Source organism: Agelaius phoeniceus, chromosome 6 (assembly GCF_051311805.1).
Source record: "Agelaius phoeniceus isolate bAgePho1 chromosome 6, bAgePho1.hap1, whole genome shotgun sequence".
NCBI lineage: Eukaryota > Metazoa > Chordata > Aves > Passeriformes > Icteridae > Agelaius > Agelaius phoeniceus.
Window position 1 is genome coordinate 14209433 of NC_135270.1, and position 22170 is coordinate 14231602.

The following is a 22170-nucleotide window of genomic DNA, read 5'->3' on the forward strand; positions in this document are numbered from 1 at the left end:
GTCTTATTGTTGTGGAAATCCACTACTTTACCCCATTAAAAATGAATAAACAACTGAGCCAATTTGAAGTTCTCCCCAACCTGAGACTTTTACGGGCATCTTAAGGTTTCATATTGTCTGATATGTTCTGTTTGCAATTCAATCACAAACTCCTTGCAGTACAAGAATCAAAACATTGCAAAAGAACTGTCTCTAGGCATGATCAGGCTAAGGATCTTCAGGAAGGGATTAATGAAGGAAGGCAGCTTTATGAATCATTGTCTGAGGCACCTAACATCTAATAGGAATCCTAGGATTGTGTCTAGAAAAATCCTGTGCACTTACTGCCAAGTGCTGAAGGAACTGTCCTCTTCCCATGACACCAGTCATGGCAGAACTTCAGAGAAGCAACCTGGAATCACAAAAAAACCCCATAAAAAATTACCAGGCCATTTAAAATAATTCACTATCCTTTATAACAAAAAAATGTATTTGTTTTACTCCACTCACCCAAATTATCAAAAGACAGTGCTAGTGAGCTCTTTCAAATTCTTCATCACAGCACTTCCCAAACACCCTGTGCCTGCTGAGGTTGCTCAGTTACACCAGAGACCTTCTATTGTTTTTTTTTCTCCATTAAACATTAGAGCACATTGTGAGGAAAACATAAGGATATGCTCAAAACCTTTGTCTTTTGTTTCTACTGCAAGAAAGACAGAAAAGAGCAGTACACAGGTCTCAGCTGGGGGCACTTAGCCCATCAGGTCCTTGGTATCATCAGTCCAACAAGAACCAGTTGTGTGGTGGAGGCTAAAGGACAGAACCCACAGTTCTTCTGCTCACACTGCAGCATTGGGGGTCCTACTGAGGGTGCACAGATACATTCAAAACAAATTCCTCAGCAGCAAAGGCTGAAGTAGGAAAAAATGGAGATTGGGTCTAAATTTAAAGTTCTAAGTTGAATCAGCAAATTTTCTTGGACCGTTCGTATCTTTTGAATTACAGAAGGAATAAAAACTGTTTTCCAGTCATCATCCTGAGGTCTTTTTGAAGTCACTTTTGCTTCCAGCATCACCCTGGAAGCCACAGTGTTTGCTCTGTGTTCCTCACATCCCTTCCCAGTGACACAATCCCTCCGCAGCCTCTCCCAGGGGGCTGCCCACAGCTCCGGCCACCCAGCGCCAACACCCTCAGCAGATGTGCTGCAGTAAATGCTGTAAACACTCACTGCTTCCCCTCAGGTCACAATAAACCCAAAACAATCTGTTGGAGAGGCACTGGAGGCCCCCTGAAGGGATGGAATGCTGTGCTTGTCCCTCATTCCTCTGCTGTTGCTGCCCTGTGGGAGGACAAGGTGAAGAGGACAGAGGGAAGAGTGAGTGGTGGGCAGGGAGTCCACAGGGCAGCCGAGGGTCTGGAGGGGTGGCAGCCCTGTCCCAGCACGTGAGGGATGCCAGCAGCCCCTGCCCTCAGCCCTGCTGCCAGGGGCTGCACTAAGAACAACCTAATGACCAACTTAGCAGTCTTCCCCGTGGAGGGGTGAGAGTAGCCGGTGATTTCTAAGAGTTGTATTAATTTTCCCATAATTTTGTCATTTTAGAGGGCCACCTTAAATAACTGATGAATTTCAAGTACAGCAAATGAACATTAAACCATCTATCACAGAATAAAAGAGCCATTAATCTTTTAGGAACTATTACACATTCACACTCGTATACACAGAAGAAGGGAAGTGGTGCCGTTCTTAGCACAGATTATTTCAGCTCAGCACAATAACATTATGTGAATATTCATACTTATTAATTTTCCTTAAAATAAGACCTTTTTTTCCTTAAAATCATCTAAAGCTGCTAGGATGTCTGCTGCTTCCCTCCTGTAGCTGGTGTTATATAAAGTCACAGCAGTGTTAGGGGGGCTCTGCAGGTTCTGTTCACAGAAGAATCTGGTGGATCATATAAACTAACTTTCCCTCACTTTTTTTCTTTCAACCCATATTGTAGTTGTCAAAACCAGAAGAACTTTCTAGGTTCTACAGTAACACTGCACAAAAGAGGTATCTTGTACCTAAAGGTTTTTCCAAAAGCCCTTTCCCCTGCATGATCTCCCAACACATGGCAAAAGACTTGCATTTCTTTTTGGGTGGGTGGGTGGATTTGGGGGGATTTCTTTTTCCCTCTCCAGCACTTAGCCTTTGGTTTTCCAGCAGCTGCAGCTATTCTAGTGGAATTAACTAAGTCTGCAATCAAGTGTGGATTTCCTGATGTTTGAATAAAAGATATTTCATTGTGATTGAGTAATTTGATCATTAAAATCTATGATCTCCAGATTTTCTGAATTAAGTTTGTTAAGTTTTAACCAGATCCTGCAAAAATTGAGAGAAGTTTATCATCCTAAGTATTTTGGATCATACAAGGGACTTTGCAATTCAGTTGAACATAAACTGACTGTTTTCCCTGATTTTCTTCCATTAAAAAGAAAAATAGGGCTGTTGAAAAACTCCTTATCAAGGCTGTTCATTGGGATGCAAACTTAACTGTTCATTTGCCCTCAGCCATTTCATCCACCAAAATACCAGCCCAGCCCGTGTTCCTGACTGGGAAAGGGTTGTACACATTAATAGCCCAAGACAATTACTGTAAGTGCTGAGGAACATGAGAATGAGATGCAGATGTTGGCCAGGCTCAGATGCTCTCATTAGCTGTTATCTCCTGTTGCAACTGTGGAACATAAACCTACTGGGCCAGGAGGGATAGGAGTCTAATCCACTAAGACAGTTACTGTGTTTTCAATTTTGTAACCTATTTGTGATTAATTAGTTGTGAACATACAGTACCTAGAAAGAAATTATTAGCCATTATGGGGGCTTAGTGACAGAGATACCTTTCCACTTGGTGGTTGCAGTGTCTTGCAGGCTAGGATTCTGCTGCATGGCTCTGGATCATAACAGAATATTTATATTTTCTGATTTTGAAATACAGTCCCTGTGGCCTGACTTAAAAGAAAGCTTGCTCATGCATCTGAAGTGTGAGATACCTTATTCATAAAATTTATTTGGAAGTTGTGGAAGTAATGCAAGAGTCAGGGTTTTACACTTAATGTTTGCAAGTTTTGAGCTCACATCCCATTTTTGAAGTTTAAATTAAAATGCTTGCCTGGTTTCTTCACACATCTTGAGAGTCCAGAAGAGTGGCAAAAAAAAGACCCAAATAATTAACATACTTTTCTTTTACAAATTTATTATTTGAGGAGCATTATTTAAAGCTCTAATAATAAACCTTTTTCTTATCTAGTGATCCTTTGCTGATGAATTACAAGAGCAACCAAAAGTCCAAGAGGTTTTAATAGAAGTTAGAGAAGCTTTTAAACTTTATGGTGTCAAAATAAATTAAATTGTCCCTAAGTAGTCCTTAATACAGCTGACCACAGTGATTTCTACAGAGCAATTATGGTTTAGTGTGTCAGTCATCCAGCAGGCATTAATACAAAGCAGAACAGCTCTGAAGAAGTTTGTTATGGACTGTCATGTCAAGGAGGCCAGTGCTAACCTGAAACGGCCTTGATATTATTAGAACTTACTGAGGGTCAGATTCCAATTAATCCACAGATTTTAACAGTCCTCTGCTCTAGTGGGTCTTGATACAATTAAGGAATAACAGATGACAGGAAGGATACTTCCTGGCAGCCAATGACCGATGGCAGTATTTGAAGGCCCTTAACCCAGCTGGTCATTAACTGCTCAGAGACACAACCTGGAGCTCATATTTTCTATTATAAACCATATATTAAAGATATAAATCAACTACTACTTTTTCCTCCTCCTCCCAATCCCTATGAGCTGCTGCTGTTGGGCTACTGTGGTAGCAGTTAATCACCATGGGAAAATCCCAGTGGGGAGATAGGCTCGTGCCACACCTTGGAATCTTGGAAACCCCAAACAGCAGCCATCCTGAGGGAACCTGCAGCTGGTGAGCAGAGCTTGTGCTCAGCCAGAGGGAGAAACATCTGAGAGCAGGAGAAAGGACCAGAGCAGCAGGGGCACTTCAGTTCTCGTATTTGTTGTGCTCTGTCACTTGTTTGGTGCTTCCAGTGCAGTAGGGCCCTCCTGTGATGATTGGAATAACCATGGTAACTTAGGAGCTTATTTATTATATTTATTGCAGCAAGTTGGTTTGAGGTGCTGTTCTCCCCAGCACCAGGAAAATGCAATGTGCTGCTCTTGCTGTATGGGTTAGCCCCCAACACACAGCCTTGTCCAGAAGAGTGCTGTACATGTGGAGACAAGCCCCTGTCCTGCATGGCAATTAGAGCACTTTTTTTTAGATTGACACCTAGAGATGTCACATGAACGGTTTGTGCCTTACTGCTGCAGGAAGCAGTGACCTTTTGTAGCCCTTGCTGGGTTAGATTTTCATTGTACTTGTGTAACAACCCAGCTGACAACACCAGTATCTTCCAGATTACTGATCAGTCCTCACAGGTGCAGATTCGGGTAAGAAAAAGGAGAAAAATCACATGGCAACAGGTGTGTTGGGGGAACAGAGGAAATAAATTGAATTAAATTGCACAAGTCAATATTTATGTATTTCTCCATTATAACGTGTTGGTGAGACTCCTCATTACCATCCACTGTTGACTTTGAAGTATTCCACCACAGAGATTCATAGTGCAGAATGTCATTTTTGGGAAGTCCATGTATGATGCTCTCTCCAAGGAAGAAAGGATTCTGTCCCGCTTGGATGTTTCAGGGTGGTTTGTGCACCAGCTGAAACTTGACTGGAATCTGATGTCATGTGCAGCCAAAAGGCTCTGTTACATTTCTGCCCCAGTACAGTACGCTTCAATGTAATTTATTATTTTCCTATGAGAACCATGACTAATTGCTAAGTCAGAAACCAATCACAACACACCAATGGCAGCAATTTACAGACATGGCAATATGGCAACTAGAGGCTTTTTGTTATTTAACTTTGGTTAGTTTGTTTTAAGTTATATGCAGCGGAAAAGGGGAAGGCAAAGAAAGAAGAAACATGAGAACTGTTTTGTCTCATTTCTACTCACTAAAAATCCTTCTGAGATTATGTTGTTACCAACAGCATTTCCTGCACACAAAATTGACAGTATTGAGTGTATATTGTCAAATTAGATTGGTTATCATGCATGTCTTTTACAGCATATGGTGTTAATGCATTTCAGAGGCTGGAAAATGCCTTCATAGACTAGAAAGGCGTGGGCAAAACATAAGAGCTGTAAAATTCAGTCACCAAATTTACAGGAGGCCAGCTGAACAGGCCTAGTTGCATTTTCCCATCAACTCATCGTGGTCAGTCTTTAATACTAAATTCAAAGGAATAAGGGATGCATAGAAGAAATCACACACACATCTCGTAAAACAAAATTTATCTTTAATTTGTAAGTGTCAACAGCAGTACAAAAGATGGAGTGATGGTGAATAGATTAAGGGTAGAGAGGACAGTCTTGAGGTAAATGAGCATAAATAGGCAGTCTTATAGACACTCCCCTGAGGGGTCTAAACCCCTATCATGGCATATACTGTATCACCCAAGGATGACATGTTTAACATATCAGGAAAGCACCTTGTGCAAAAAAAAAAAAAAAAAAAAGAAGAAAAAAACTTTAAAAAATCCCTCCCACCCGAAACATGTAGGTAAGGTGCCAACGTACACCAGAACATACTGTATATGGACAGTGTCTTTCAATTTTGTCTTTTCCATCAATAACTGAGGCAGAGGAGGAGAAGACTCTTAAAAGTACCACTGAAAGATTATTTAATATTTAATTTACCTCACGTCAATACTGCACAACAAAATCCAAGAAGTCTGTTTATGCAATGAAGCAGAGCTAAGAATAACTATTCTCTTTTTTAATCTGAGAACAGATTTTTTTTCTTAAATCAATATCCTTAGCAAACTTTTTTCTTTCTTTTTTTTTCTTTTTACTGTATCAAGAGGAGAGTGTGAGATGTGATGGCAACCTTTAAGTTCATTTAAAAACTTTACACTGGACTGTACAAGATTTTTTTTTTGATAAACTATTTACATTTTCAGACTTTAAAACATATTCAAAGCAGCAATAGACACTAGTTTTTCCTCTAAACGCCCAAATAATTACCGGCCATGGGCCCAGGTAGGTACCTGCACTGTATATAGAATTTCTACAAAGAAAACCTGCCCATTAAGTAGCCAGTGGCTGTTAAACAAGCAGCCCTCGCCAGTAAGAGCTGCACCCAGGGTGTTGCTATAGGAATCAAAGCATAGTACCTTGACAAGAGAGTCTCAGTTGTCCCAACAGCTCTACACAAACTTTACAATTTGAAACAGCAGCTAGCATGTCAGTCCAGCATGTCAGTGAATTGTGCTGATTAAATTAACATAGAGTACAATCTCACAATATACATCACAAACAAATTACAATGTCAGGAAATAAGAGTTACAGTAAGATAAGTTATGTAGTAACAGCTTATAAGCTTGTCTTAATGTAATAAAAAAAAAAAATTTTACATGGGAAATACAATAATGAATGAACATAAATGCTAAGCATTCTAGTTTGCTACAAGCTGAAGAAAGGTACAAGAAAAAAAAACAACATTGCTTTCTGGAAAGCAAAACACAAATAACAAAGGAAGACAAACGGAGAATGCACACTAGCAGGTCTGCAATGTGCAGCATACAAACAGTTAAATATTTGCACATTCCCCATATTCCAAGAGCACCAAGGACCTCACTTGTGGTTTTTAGAAAGCGGAAATTACAAAGCAAGCCATGTCACTAAGTTGCTTTATAGCTTTCATATTGCCATAAATACCATTTTGATAAGTTTTCCTTCAGCCCAGTTCACCCCACCCTACCCCTTTTTACCCAGCGTGTGAAATCTCAGAATACTTCTTTGTCACCATTTCCAACAATTCTGGTAGTTAAGAAAGGGCTTCGGATTAAAATGAAATTATTTTGCATATGCATTGGTTTTTCCTTCTGTAGCAGGGCATTGCTACATATCAAAAATGTATCTTGATCTGAGAAAAATCACAGATTTTAATGGGTTGTACCAAAAACCAAAAAAGTTTAGAAGAAGTTTCTTTTAAAGGAAAAAGTGTTTTGTAAATGATCAAATGAGGTCATATAGTATTATTCTTTTAAAAGAACATGCTTAAGTGCCACCTTGAATCTTAAAAAAGCATGCAAAACACCAAGGGGTCCAAGCCCATTCATTAACTTCTCATAAAAACATGAAGAGCTCTATCAATACATCCTGCTGGCTGCATCTCCAGTGCAGTTGTTCTTACTGTGACCCTGGCTCAGCAAAGCTCACCCCACTTAACACCAGCACTGCACTGCTCCTCTTGACCACCGTGGAAGCACTAACATGCTTCATGTCAGGCAGGTAGGTAGGTGATTTTCTGGGGGAGGATGGGGTCTAAATCTTGTAGAATGTTCTGCTGGGAGGAGATTTTGAAATGCCATGCCTTTGATGTGGCCAAAAAACAAAGTGCAGAAAGCCAGCCTGGAGCTTAGATGGCACTGGGAGGTGGTTGTGTTGTGTTTATCCAAAGCAGAGGCTGCTCACAGCTGCTGCTGTGCACTTTGCCCGGGGTGGTGTATTTACTGGGACTAATGCTGCTGCTGTTGGGTTTGCATTTCCATCCCAGAGCCATCCCAGAGTCTTTTCCCTCCCCCTGCACCTGAGAACACTGATTTAGGAGCACTGTGTCAGGATCCTGTGAATGCTCAGCAGGTGGTTTCACAAGCTAAATGGTGATGCCCAAACACACAAGCAGACCAGAATCTGGCCAGTTCTCCAGACTTGTTTCTGCACATAAACCCTGGAAAGGAGTATGGTTTCTGTTGGGACCTTTCTCTTCCATTTTTATAAAAGAAGTGAACTATTCTGGCTGGTACCAGACTGTTTGGGGAGTCTCCTTCTCTTGAATATAAGTATTTAATAATTTTCCAAAAGAAAATATATTGTATCTGTTAATTAAATAAACTGTTCACAGAGAAAATAGTATTACTATATTAGTGCTCCTGAATGGAGTTATTTTTCCAGTCAGTTTCTAAGGGGCCTCAAACACAAAGCTTAAGAAGCAATTCCATGAATCCTCTTTGTGTATTGTGTGAACAATTTCTCTGGTTTTATAGCCTAATGTAACAATAACATGATTAAATGGATGTACAACATAAAGGTTTGATATCACCGAGTCTTGCCTGCATTGCAAGGGCCATTTCAGTCATTTTAATCTTTCAGGGATATGCTTTTGACTTCCAAATGTCATTCTTGTTAAGTAAAATATCTCATTGGTTTTACTTGGATTCAGAAGACTGTGTTTCCCATCAAATGTGGCCAAAATTTGGCATGTTTCATGTATCAACTTTCTAAAAAAAGAAGAAAGTATTCCCTGTTTGTGGAATATGCTACTAAAAATCAGAGAGAGCACAAGTGAGGCATCTTGCTGTCCCAGCTACAGGTCCACAATACTGCGCTCACACTGCGGGTGTAAATTCAGCATCTACATGAGGTACAGTGACTTGTCAGCATTTAATATGGACCAACATACACTGATATAGAACAAAAGTAAATACATAACTTATACTTCACTAAGTATCCATGAACAAAAAATAAAATTCTATTTCCTATGTTATATTTACACAATTTAAAAAAAATCTAAAATGAGATGGCAAATTCATCAAAAAACTTTGTTTTGAGCTCCGATTAATAAAGTAAAAATGTTGGGTTTCATCCTTATGATTGTCCTTCCTTGATTTCTACTGACATTTTAGAGCCAATGTCGGCTAATAAATAGAATAACACGCTCATAGGCACAATTCAGATTCAAATATGTTCCTCCCACTCCCCCAGCCAGTAAATGCAATTTTTACCAGCTGGTGATTCCTGAACAGCCAGTCATTTTCGAGAATGTGGCTTTAACATACAGAGCATCAGCACTGAGGCAGGGCTGGAGCTAAAACAAAGTGTTCATACATACATGTATTTTGCATAAATAAATGAAATAACAAGACATAAAAATGACTCAAATCCGGCAACTGTGAGGCAGGCCCACACGAGTCGAAACAGATGACTTTTGTTCATGTAGTTTTCGTACAACAGTTTCACATTAGTCAGAAGTGATAAAAAATACCATTTATATCCAGTGCTTATAACACTTACGAAACAACATCTGTGAGTGTGTGTTTTTTTTTGTACTACAAGCAAAATCAAGTTTCAGTCCTAAAGAACAGTCCTTTGTTCTCCACAAGCCTGCAGAATATTATTTTGGCATGGTCATAAAATTAAAAAAAAAAAAAAATTAACCTACTAATCTAAATGTTTGCCTTTGTGCAAAAAAATAATTACATAAAATACAATGCTAGCAATACAGCATTCTACCTATGCAACAAAACCAGGAAAAAAAAGAGAGCAAGAGAGAAAGTGACGTGGGGGAGGGAGAAATACTTCTAACTGGAGAATTATGTAAGACATTAATAAATAGTCTTTTTTTTTTTTTTTAATGAAATAATGATGTCCTCCCCCCAATCTGAGCTGAATGTATTAAAACCAGTTCAAATTCCCAAGCTATTTTAAGAACAAAAAAACACTTTCTATCAGTACCTTAGCCAGCTTAAAGAGGACGCTCACCAGCTAATGACACAGCATATGCCTTTGAAGACTTGGCTAGACCAGTTTATTGCTTATTAGACATGGACTCAGAACACAGTTAAATAAATATTAAAAATATAGCTTTTTTTTTGTTCCAAATTACAAAATGGTCAGAGAAATTTGACCATTGTGTTTCTATGCCATTATCTTTATAAATTGTCCTGTAAATTGAACAATCTTCTTTGTCTCGGGGGGTCGTTCTCTCACATAGAAACGCAATTCCTACAGTGGCAAAAATGGCTGTTTCTGACAGGACAGGGATCAGTGGGGCTGTCAGGAAGGAGATTGCTCCTCCAGAGCAGCTCACAGGGGTGTCTGCAGAGCAGGAGGCACAAGGACAGCCTGACTACTACTAAAATAGGCTCATTTTGTTGTCCGAAGCAAAACCTGTGCAGCTCCATGAAAAGATGCTCCAAGACTTCCAGAGGAGCTGCTCCAGGCCCCCTGGTACCTCTCCGCCCGAGCCTAAATTTATCACTGTTGTGCTGAACACAGCCAATTCTAAATAAAAGAGTTGAGGATCTTCAGCACAGTTATTCCTCAGGCCTATTGGAACTGTATATATATATATACAGTGATCTATTTGTGAACAGGAGTGGAGAATGAGGGGGAAAAAATAAAGGCAGTTTCTCCTCCATCTTTGAAATCTAACAGATTCACAATCTTTGAATTGAATCTTGCATATTTCCCAGAATTTTCTCCAGTAACTGCATTGTTTCTAGAAGTAATACAAACAGATATTTAAATTTCTATAGCACCTTACATCCAAAGATCCCAAAGCTCTTGATGAGTCACATTCCCACATGACTAACATACAATAAATATTTTTGATGACCCATTTTCCCACCTTTGCAATTAGATATTTGAGTGGCCCTCCCTCCCCCACCTGGAGTCTCACCAATAAATCACTGCATAAATACTTAAGGTAGCACAGTTCCTTCAGGTGGCAATGGGAACATGAAGTGCAGAGCCATGATTTGCCACAGGTTCCTCAGGCCCTAAAAATTCAGCATGGTGGACTGTAAATGCAGTTTGGATTTTACATCTGCCCTTGCTGTCTAAGTGTAGAGGTTTATAACTATAAACACATTTTTTAGGGGTATTTGTACTCTATGTACATATAAAAGTACTCACTTTATTTTGCAATACATATAGCAGAGTGTTTACAAGTGCTCCTTGAACATACAGTGTTAGAGGAACAAGTGAATTTCTCACTCATAAAGGTCATGTTCATTTTAGTAGCAGGTGCACTTTTATTTTCATATACCTGTGTGATTTAGGGAAGGGGAAAGAAGAGGCTCTTTAAAATATCAATAAGGAATTGTAAGTGTAATGCCACCAACTGTACTTTTAAAAATAAATATTAAGTATTTGGACCCTTGACATTCTGGAATGAATAAATTATTTAAGAGAAAATGTGTTAAGACTGAATGCAAGGGTTAAAAGCAAAGGGGTAGAGAATGTAATCAGAGGTGGCCTCACACTGCTAAGACAGGCCTGTCCATAGCTGGTGATCGCTCTTTTGTGCTTACTTAAAATGTCACACTAATGGCACATCAAGAGGCAAAAGCAATTGGGCACATGCACTATGGCAACCATGTTCACTAATTAAGAATATCCTGTCTCCAGATTCCTGAGTACTTTACCATATTCTGGAAAAAAATTAGGTTTCATATATAATTTTTTTTAAGATGCCAAAGGATTGTCTAAGACTTTACAGTGTCTCCTTTAAGACTTTTTGTTTAAATGTTAAGATTCAAAAGTTATGAAAAGTTTGGCACATCAGAAGTTCAGCTATACATATGGAAAAAAAAAATGGAATTCAGAGACTATTTTTTAAAGACAAGCTATGATGCACAGGTGTGCACACTTGCGGACTTGTTCTGTTTCACAATATGAAATCTGCAGTTTTTGTTTTCTAAAATAATCCAGAATAAAAACACATTCACAACCTGTAGGCTGGCACAGCATACCTGAGTGAGAATGTATAACCCCCATCTAAAACAGTAACTTAAACCTTTATCAGCATCCAAACGGAAAAAGACAAAAGGTAAGACTTGTAAGACAGCTATTGATTCATATAAGTTCTCAAGTCCTGATGTCTGATATTTATGTCTTCATCTAAATTAAAAAAACAAAACAAAACAAAAACAAAAAAAAAACCCAAGTTCATGAAAAATTAGGGAAACAATCTGTCTCACACAATAAGAAACATTTAAGACCATTCTGCTGATGTAACTGTAGGAGCCACACATGCATGCAGGCTCTTTAAGAACTTTTGTTCAAAAAAACCCCAAAAAAACCCAAATGAGTCTGAGTACTTTAATTCTGTGAACACTCCTCAGTTGGCACTGACTGCCTCATGGGCTTCGTTTTCACTACTATAGTCTGATTTGGGATCATCCTCATAGTCCTCGTACATTTCTATTTCATCCTCTCCATTTATCATTTCGTTTCCAGGAAGGCTTCCGCTGTCCGTCTTCATACCATAAGTGCTCTGGATGACAGGGATGCTGGGCTCAGGGCTGGCAGAGGTGCTGGAGCAATCTGATGTCATCTGAGGGGACGGTGTGGTGGTCGCCATGGTAATAGCACCAGGGTAGACAACTCCTGTTCCCGTGGTGATTGGAATCTGAGGCTGTTGTCTGCAAGGAAAAACAAGAGGGAAGTGTCACTGCCTGTGTGTGCAGAGGAGGGAAGACCTTCTGCAAGTCCAAAGGAAGGAAAAGCAGGTGGTTTCCTAGAAAGGCTCCATGTATTCCTCTGGGCTCAGAGTCCTCTATGGTGTTGGTTCATTATCTGCCCCAAAGGACAATTGGGAAATGAAGTGTTTTCAGTCACTACCAGACACCCTTTCATGTACTCTACGTGTTTATTCAAACCATAATACAAACTGGCACTTGGGCAGAGACCATCAAAAGGCTTCGGGCATCCTGTCATGCCTGCCTGCTACCACAGACACCATGTATCCAAAATCTAAACCCTCTAAACTCATGGCAAGTGCTTCTTTTAATGAGAGGACCTCAAGATTACCTAAAAGAGCAGAGAGAAACTGAAGTATCTAATTTACTATGTCAGTAGTACGGGTAGACTAGCCAGGTAGACTCCTATGGCACTTGGACATTCTTTTGACATTTGATTGCTGGCTTTTGATTTTTATTTGGATCCATCATCAGAATGCCATTTGCTTTTCAGGATTTTATGTGTAAGATGGGGCTTTTGAAGCCAAGTACTTCATAAAAAAAGAAAACAAATCTGCCCTGGAAGATGCTGACTTTGTATTGACTAGTTATTGAACATACATGCCTATTTGCATAATCTATTTAAAGAATCATACATTTCAATGTATTCCCAACCTTCTTTAGAGCAATATTAACCCAGTAACAGTGAACTATTATAGATTTTAGCAGGAGAAACAGTGTCAGGTACGTTTGAATAGTCTAAGGAATCTGCAAGTTGACCACTATGCCATTCCATGCTAAATTCAAAAGGACATTTTATAAACCGGTCTCACAATTTCCTAATCATTGGCTAAATCAATACAGAAGATAATGTTAAGCTTATTTAAAAAAAACTCTAAATGTTATTGTTCATTGATCAAACTCTAATTTTGACAAAAATCACACTAGAGAGCTACAGGGAAGCTGCAGTCGTTTGGGTAGTGATACAGTGAAATCATGAACACCCTGTGTAACACACCACCAAAATAGTTTGCAGTCCTGCCACGGCTGGTACTGCTAGCCTGACTCTTATAGCCTCTGCACAGCTTGAGAAATTCAAACATCTGTTGTGTAAGTCTCGTACACCTGGCTAGCAGCGAGCAAAAACGCAGTAATTCATTTGACACAGTCATTATACTCCTGTTTGCAAATGATGATTTGCAGATGATTTACAAACAGCTTGGGATTTTTCACTAAATTTTCACTTTTTAAATGGTCTGATAAATGTTCTGTGAAAACAATTTTCAGGCAATGTATTTGCTTGCAAGTGATTTTCTGCAAACATCTTTCAATACTTTATCCATAAAATTGAACACCTACCTCACATGGGAACATTCCTGGTTTAGGATTGCAGGTTTTCAGGAGTATAAGCTATTACTGGTAAAAACCCACAAGTATCTCCTCCACAACTTTTAGACACAGAAAATGATCCACAAAGCAAAGGAAAAAGAAACCCACACATGGTCAACAGAAAAATCTATGTAGTTGTCACCAGGCCATACACACATAATTCTTTCTGATCTGCCCATCTAATAATCTTTTACCAGTATTTCTTAGAATAAATAAATTCACAAAATAAAACATCACCAGTTGTTCATCAAAGAACACCATCATATCAATGCCAAATGATGCTTTGAGAAAAGTTTTCACAACTCCTGTAACAGAAGTTGTAGAACTGACTCCAAGAATGATTGAGACAAAGCTGCTGCTGTGTTACAGCTGGCATTAAGTATCAGAACACTAATATCCACCTTTGTACCTCTCCTCCCCAAAAGGTTTGTGTTTTTTCAGAAGCAAATAGTCTTTTTACAAGCAGTAGAACAATTTTAAAAGTCTGCTTAAGACAATACTGAGATATGTTGATGAAGTGGTGGTTATCAGTGTTAAGGCCTGAAGGAAAAAGAAATCCTAGTATTTAAAACTCGGTCAGCAGAACTCTTCTGCACATCCACATTTCTGTGGGACTTGTACAAGTACCACCCTTTTCAAAGTATAAATGGAGGTGGTCATCTGAGCACAAAGAAGCCAAATTCACAGAGGTATTTTTACTTGGGAGTACACGAGGAAAATGCATGGCAAGCTACTGAATGAATCTAATTGTCAAAGAACTTGATTGGTATAGCAGGAAAGTTATAGGCTTACTGAATTTGTCATTCATAAATGCAGTCCTTTTTTACATGTTAAACAAAAATCAGACATGCTGTGCATGCCTGCTGCTGGCTGGGTAATAACTTTAAATTACCTATATCTCACTGTGGAACTGTAAACATGTGGTAACTGTACCACCTAATTGGAAAGAGTCTCAAATTGCTACCCATTTGCTAGCAAAAAATTTGCTAGCACTTAAACATGGGCACCTACACACCCCCTGTAACTGGACACCTACCTCTGATTTAATACCTGTTATTATTTAGACCTGATCAGGTTGTCACTGTAAATTCTGCTCTAGCCACTACATTACATCCCAGAAAGTCTTATTTTAAAATATCACAAATTATGTGGATGGCATATGTTACTAGAGATGAGTGTTATCATTTCCTAAGTAATTAAGTTCTTTTGGGGAGGAAAACAGAGTATTTGTTTAAACTCCCAGTACTCCCCCTGAAAGGAAGAACTGGAGTTTCTAACCTACAACTCTGGCCATTATTTGTTCTTATGTTTTTTAGATCTAAAAGGCATTCATGTTAATGGGTTCTTTTATTATATAAAATTCCACGCATTTAATCATTGCCTTTAGCTAGAGTTTTACCATCTTAGAACCTTGGAGGGGGGAGATAAAAACATATTTTACCTGCAAGCTACAGGTTACAATTCAGCTCAGTTGCACATGGAAGTTTTCTGCCTGTTAGGATTTCCAGAAAGCAACATTAATCTTCTGGTCTCTTCAGATCCATGAGGAATGGTGGCAATCTCTACCTACCCTGGCTTCAAACTACTCCTGTCCCCATCATCTCCTCTTTGGCTTAGAAATCCTCATGTGGACAATTACTAGGGGTCACTCTCCTCGGCTCCGCCAGCATTGATAACTTGCCTGTCCACTCTGGGGCTTAAGATTTGGCCCAAAATATTTAAGTAAATATAAAAATGGAAGTAACATGAAAATTCTTAGCCAAACTGACCTGCTCACAAATTTGTGGCATTAATATTCTTAGTATTTTCCTGGAGAATGTTCCTCTTTTGACTTTTGCCAAACCAGCCAAACATTTAAATTGGCAAATGACCATTGTTTTCTGATCCCTTCCCAACCATTTTCTGACAGCTATTTAAATGTCTGAAGCAGAAATTGATTGCATCAAGCAAAACGCTCAGATGTTACACACCCCTGAAACTTACATTCCCATAAGGAATGAAATAACAGTAAATCTCACAAAAGCACCCATTGTGTACTTGCTTTAAGTTCAAGCTACAGGAGTATAATGTTACAGACTTATTCAAAACCATAGCCTAGCAACATTCAGACTATGTGTGTACAGTAGTTATAAACACTATAAAGGCTTTATTCTAAACATCTTACTCTGGTAAAGCGCAGGAAAAAAAAGTTACTGCTTACATCATTTTGCAGAGAAATGTATATAGCATATACTTCTATTTAGAGTGTATTAGACTGTAAAAATGACTGAGCAATGAATTATCTTTGTAAGACAAGGCAACAAAAGACAGACTCAACTTAAAATACCTGAATTTATGGTTTATATATGATCCATTTGTTAGCTCACATTTATTTATGCATTACAAAAAACTACTATTGAGGATAAATTGTAAATCACTTGAAGTCTGTTTGGGATTAACTTATACTGAAGGTATCATTCACAAGTTCCATTAATAATTTTACTATTAAAAATAACTCAATTATTTTAAAGACATAGCTGGCTCCAGATTCAGCTTCCCCTATATTGAAAGCAGCAATTTTTTAACATACTCTGCATTAAACATGAATTATTTCTGTACTTTATCTGCCTCATTTGGAACAAAATTCATTAATGTAGGGATAAAATAGAAGGCCTACGCACACTGCAAGTTCCACTCTGTTGTTTAGAATACTTGGCAGTTCACAGATCTTGTTCTATTACAATTACAATTATCTGAAAACATTCATTTCCTGGCCAATTTGTTCCAAGAAATCTTCACTCTCATTCAATTCTTTGGAGGTTTTTCTTCAAAAATCAGAACAAAACATAGACACTCATTAGCTTATTTCTCTATTGTATTTTAAATCCTGGCTAGTTTGTATCTTGAAATTCTTTAAACTCCCTTTTCACATCTTACCAAAGTTTGTCAAAGACTGTGGTTCAGTGAAGTGAGCAGTGTGAGCCTTTTGCAACAAAAAAGTTTGAGCTATGGAGAACTCCATGCTTGTGGTGGGGGGTTCTACCCATAGCAGAATTATCCTGTGTTAGCCAGTGGCTCACCTAAGGGAGTCTGACAGGAACTAGCCTTTACTGGATTGCTTAAAACATAAATGGACTTTTGGTATAAGAAAAATGCAAACATAATTATGAAAAATATATTTTTCTTGCTTTTTACTATTTCCTTTAGCTACCTGCTTTGAATGTGTATCTGACTCTTCACACATCTCTTACTTATCTTTTTATTCCGTGATGATATTTTGTTGCCATTTTGGTGTGCCCATTCCCAATTTAATTGGTTTGTTCTTTAAAAAAAAAAAAGGCTACAAAAAAAAAACCCAAAAAACCCAGCAGTACTTCAAGCAGTATGAAGCACTTGGCACATTTCATTGGAGTCTATTTTGTACTTTTGTTCTCTATCTTCCACTGAAATATTTACTGTAAACACAGAGCATATTCAATCCGAAAAACCACATTTGTCTCTTATTTCACTCTGAAGAGGAAACAGCATCTCAACTCTCACGTCTACAGTTCTGAAGGACGATTTATGTTGTTCCATCAAAACAGTGGAAAAATAATGGGGGTGTGAGGTCAGTTAGGAAAACTGTTCCAGCTGATGCTTTATGTGATATTTATGTTAAACACAGGGAAGAGTAAGTTTAAGAAGCTGATGGGCTCACTTACTGTGTTTCACTTAGTTATAATCTGATTTGGAAGAAATGTTGCTTTTCATTACTTAGTAAACTATTCTGCTGAGACAAATGATTCCATGCTTTATGTTTCAGTTCAAAAAGATGTTCTAGTCTGTCTTTTTCACTAATTTTACTTGGTGTCTTCCAATAAGTTTGTTTTAAATTATTCTTGAGGGAAAAGGGGAATTTGGGACAACAGTGAGAAGTCACAGGGAAGTATAAAATAATTTTTTTTTAATCCCAGCCTGTGATTCCTCAGGACTGCAATCTATATTCACATTGTACAGCAACATGGATCTCATTTCATCTCCATTGAATGCATCCATTAGACTTCATACTCCCTTTTCCATCACTTGCACAACTAAAACTCATTGGTTTTGGTAAAGTCCAGTGCATCATCATATAATTGCGCAGAGGTAGTTTACTTTAAACTTCTTCAACATCAATAGAACATGGTGAAGTGGACTTAGCATAAAAAGAAATTGGAAACAATCCTTTCAAGAAATGGTGACATTCTCACGGTCTTCATGATCACACTGGTGGATATATGAGAAAAATGTTTCATCTGGGTTGCACCAGTTTAGTTTTGAATAGCTTTCAGTATACATATTTTAATAGGAATTCACTCTTTAGGTGGGCACTTTTAGGAGTTTCTTAAATCCATCCTCAATATTCACTCCCATTTAGCCATCACATCTAATGTGCAAAATGCTACTGCTTAATGCTGTTTTGAATTAGCAAACAATTCTCAAATTGTTCAGACTGCTGTTTTGGCATTCCTTTTACATTTCTTGTCTAGATGTGATTTGGTCTGTCAATCTGCTTTGGAAGACGTAAGCTAGAATTTCATTCCCTCAATCTGAATATAATTTGTGATGTGCTATATAAATTCAGATTTCTATTTAGAGTCCTATGTGCAATTTTGATGGAAGACTATTAGTAAACAATTTCCCTTAGACTGAAGAATAAAAAAACAATGTCATAACTATAGACTGGAAGGCTATTTCAAGATATCAAAACCACTTCTATTTACTGATTGAAGAAAGAGCCCACATTGTTGCAGGCTGTACCACAAAATAATTGACTGCAACAGGAGTTCTGCATCCCAAGCCAAAAATGAGGGCACATAATCGACGTCAAGGTCAATTATCTGGTGGTGAAGTACCCAACAAAAGGAGCCTATTGTGATTAGAGAAATAAGCAGAACATTGAGAATTTGGAAAGGCTGGCACTGGAGACAGCTTTTAGACTCTTTGTAAATCACCAGAAACATTGTGTTAGAGCACTGAGCATCACAGATTAATTCATAAAAAAAAAAGAAACAGGAGCGAAAAATCAGTTATGGTGCAGTTGTTTCACTCGACTTTTGTTATCCTTGGCCTGTAGATGTTTCATAGTGCTGCTTTCTCTGCTGAAAACCAGAGGAAATAGCCCTAAAAACACACACAGTGTTCTTAAAATTGTGTCAGGATCTTTTTGGGCAATACATTTTGAGTTATAAATCTACCCAGTCTATCTGTGCACTACTTGAAAGACTTCTTCTAAAGCTTATTAAAAAAAAAAAATCATACTTCTCTATATTAAAAAAATTCCTAGTAGCTTCATACCTTGATATCATTCATTTGTGTGTGTTCCTCGTGCAACTGCTATTACTCCTCTCCCTTTTCCCCCTCTCCTGACTCCTATTCTACACAGGAATAATCCTTTGTGTTTCTCTCTTTGTTCTTTTCTTAATTTAGGAAATGATGCTGGAGTCATTACTAACCCAGAATGGATTAGCTTACTAAAAACTCACAAAAGACATGATTCAAACCTTTCAGGCTAATGGGAAACAACTTCTTTTGCCTTTAAAGAATTCCACAATCAGTCTCATAATCAGCATTCAGTGGCAAGCCGATAGCTCCATATTCCATCTTATGTTTTTAATAAGGTCTTACCGGTTCAAACCCTTTCCCTCTAAATGACATTAGTCAGCGACTTAAACAGATAACTCCATTTGGTTTCAAACAGCCTGCTCCATCTTGGAAAACAATGGCAACAATTGTACTCACCCTACGGTAAAAAACTGCCTCATCTCCTGTCTCCGAGACCTCATCAGCTGCTTGTACTCCCCAATGCGCAGCTTCTTGCCATCCACGATGCAGGTGCGTTTTGGTCGAGGCTTGTATTTGTAATTGGGGTACTTTTCTAGGTGGATCTTACTTAGTCGTGCCTGCTCTTCGTAATAAGGTTGTTTCTCTTGGTTTGACATGGACTTCCAGCGAGATCCTAAGGACACAAAATGTCAGTGAGTGCTCAAATAAAGAGGGCTTAGCTGCGCACATACACAATTCAACGTGCCTTCTCACCATAATGAATTTTAATTAAGTTCATTAAATAAACTGATTTAAATTTACATCAGTCTGCACATATATTGGCTTGCACAACCTGAGACATCTTAAAAGAACCCTGACTTTCAGATATTGCTGCAGACTAAGCATATGTAAATCTCTATTAAATAGGGTGCACTTAAAATCAATAGTTAAGTCTCAAAATCTCAGCCTCGTGCTGCAAAACAGACTACTTAATTTTTTACAATAAGAGCATTAATCTGTGAGTAATTCCATACCTCTGTAATACCACGCACACTATGGTGGTTAAGGAAAGTCTGCAGCTATACTTTCACTGTTAAAAGCCTAACACATTGCCTAGGGACACAGGCTTCTTTGATATTTTTATGAGAATTTGGTTTATACACTCCTGCTAATAGATATTAATAGCTTGCTATGTAGCAGGAAAAAAGTATCAAACCTTGTAGATTCAGAAAAATTATGAACAATCCCTTGCTGTCTGGGCATCTTAAATTTACTGAACTTCTGATATAAGCTTGGCATAATACTGACACCTATTTTAAATTCTGTTATTCATGTTATTTTTTTGCCAGATGTAATAGGAACACAGAACTGAATCTTACATTTCACAAACTCACATTGGAAAGACAAAAAGTAAAACAGAAAGCACACTGTAACTATATACACCACTTCAGGTACTGTAAACTCTCATTGAAAGCTGCACCAATAAAAAAGTTTAAAAATTAACACAGTGTACACAGGAAGAGGCAAAAGTATTCAGATCTCTTGTATTGTTTGTAAGGAGCTATCTAAACACTTGAACAGAGACGGGAATAAGAAATGCAGAAAAAAGCTTTTTGGTGTCTTTTAGATGAATAAAACGATTACAGCTGTGGTAAACGTGGGTGGAAGCTATTCTTTTACTAACATTTTTCATACATCAACAAATGGAAAAGTTGTATAAATATTATCCAAAGCCAACAATATTCTGTGTCAGTTCTAATATTTCAGTCTCTTTTCTCATTGTCCTGGAAAAGTTGCACAGATATTATATGGACATAGACTTATTTGTGGCAGAGCAGATACTGACAGGTTAATTCCATGGTTAACAAACACTCAATTGCTGGCACTTGTGAAATATTTATGCTGTAAGTTTACATTTTAATGAATACAGTTACTATGCTCCTAATAGTTTTTTTCACAGAATGCACACAAATAATATAGATTCCCTACAGCTGCCAACACTGAAACAGTGAAGGTTTTATACAAAACTGAAAGGCTATTCATATAACTCACTTATATGGTAGACAAAAATATGAGAACTACTAAGAAAGATTTTGGAAGTTTCAGGACAAAGTAGCATTTATTTCTATGTATTCTTGCCTCTGATTGAACTAACATGCAACAAACTTTGTATTTGAACTCAGAGTTTACAATAAAATGATTACAGAGGAAACTTGATTTTTACTTTTATTTATTACGAGCTACATTTGGAATCTGTCTTTCACTTCAAAGACTCAAAAAGCAAATACAGGTTTTAACATTTCACCACTCATTCTCACGTATGTTTCTAATTCTCTGGAGGGGTCTTAAAAAGCAAATCAAAATTTCTCAAAAATGAGTCCATTTATTTGCACAGGGACAAAATAAAACCCATGGAATATTCCCTGATTGTGTCTATCTATACAAAGTAAATATTAACTACTGTGACTTTTACCTGAGCAATATTTTAATTGCACACTTCTAGTGGTTAGCTTTTTGAATATTGCAATGTTTTGAACCAAACATTATTTTGGATGTGAGGATTGCATGTACAGGTCTTTTGAACTGTGCCAGGTTTCCTTCTTGATTTTGCACTGTCTGACATAAACCTCTGATTTTGATTTTGTACTTTTTAAACTTTATCCCAGTATTTACTCTAGGAAGTCCCATATTGCATTCAGGTGATTTGTAGATCAAGTGTGTTCTAATGGGATCTTGCAGTTATTGGGACTTTATTGGGACACATTCTCACAACAGATTTCACAAAACATTCCTTTTCAATGCTACTAAGTTTTAAAGCATTTTGTGATGCTGTTGGCAATAAAAAGTATTAGGGAAGGGGCAGAAAGGGAAAAGAAAGGGAATAAAAATGAAAACAAGCCATGAACCTTCATTTGCATAAGTTTCAGTAATTCTAATTTTGGTGAACATCCACCAGAAAAAGATATGTCCAAAAATTAGAGAAGTTCACAGGACTGTAAAATTGGGTTGGAAGGGACCATAGAGATCATACAGTTCCAAGCCCCTGCCACGGGGGTTGCACCTTTCACCAGGTTGCTCAGAGCCCCATCCAACCTGGCCTTGAACACTTCCAGGGGTGGGACATCCACAGCCTCTCCGGCAACCTGTGCCAGTGCCTCACCACCCTCCCAGTAAAGAATTTCTTCCTAAT

General features: G+C 38.0%; 1 protein-coding gene across 13 annotated transcripts in view; it reads right to left on the minus strand.

Annotated features, from left to right (window-relative positions):
• Positions 1-5364: 5364 nt before the first annotated feature.
• The window catches only part of SOX6 (SRY-box transcription factor 6), a 370587-nt gene continuing 353781 nt past the window's right edge, over positions 5365-22170 (minus strand). For 12 of the 13 annotated variants that reach the window (XM_077179864.1, XM_054635990.2, XM_054635992.2 and 9 more), the window contains 2 exons: positions 19458-19674; positions 5365-12293 (listed from right to left, as the gene is read on the minus strand). In XM_077179864.1, coding sequence (XP_077035979.1) covers positions 11990-12293; positions 19458-19674 — 521 coding nt within the window. In that variant the 3' untranslated portion in view covers positions 5365-11989. Of the gene's footprint in view, positions 12294-15159; positions 15211-19457; positions 19675-22170 lie in introns of all 13 variants that reach the window. The other variant, XM_054636001.2, reaches the window with a different exon arrangement.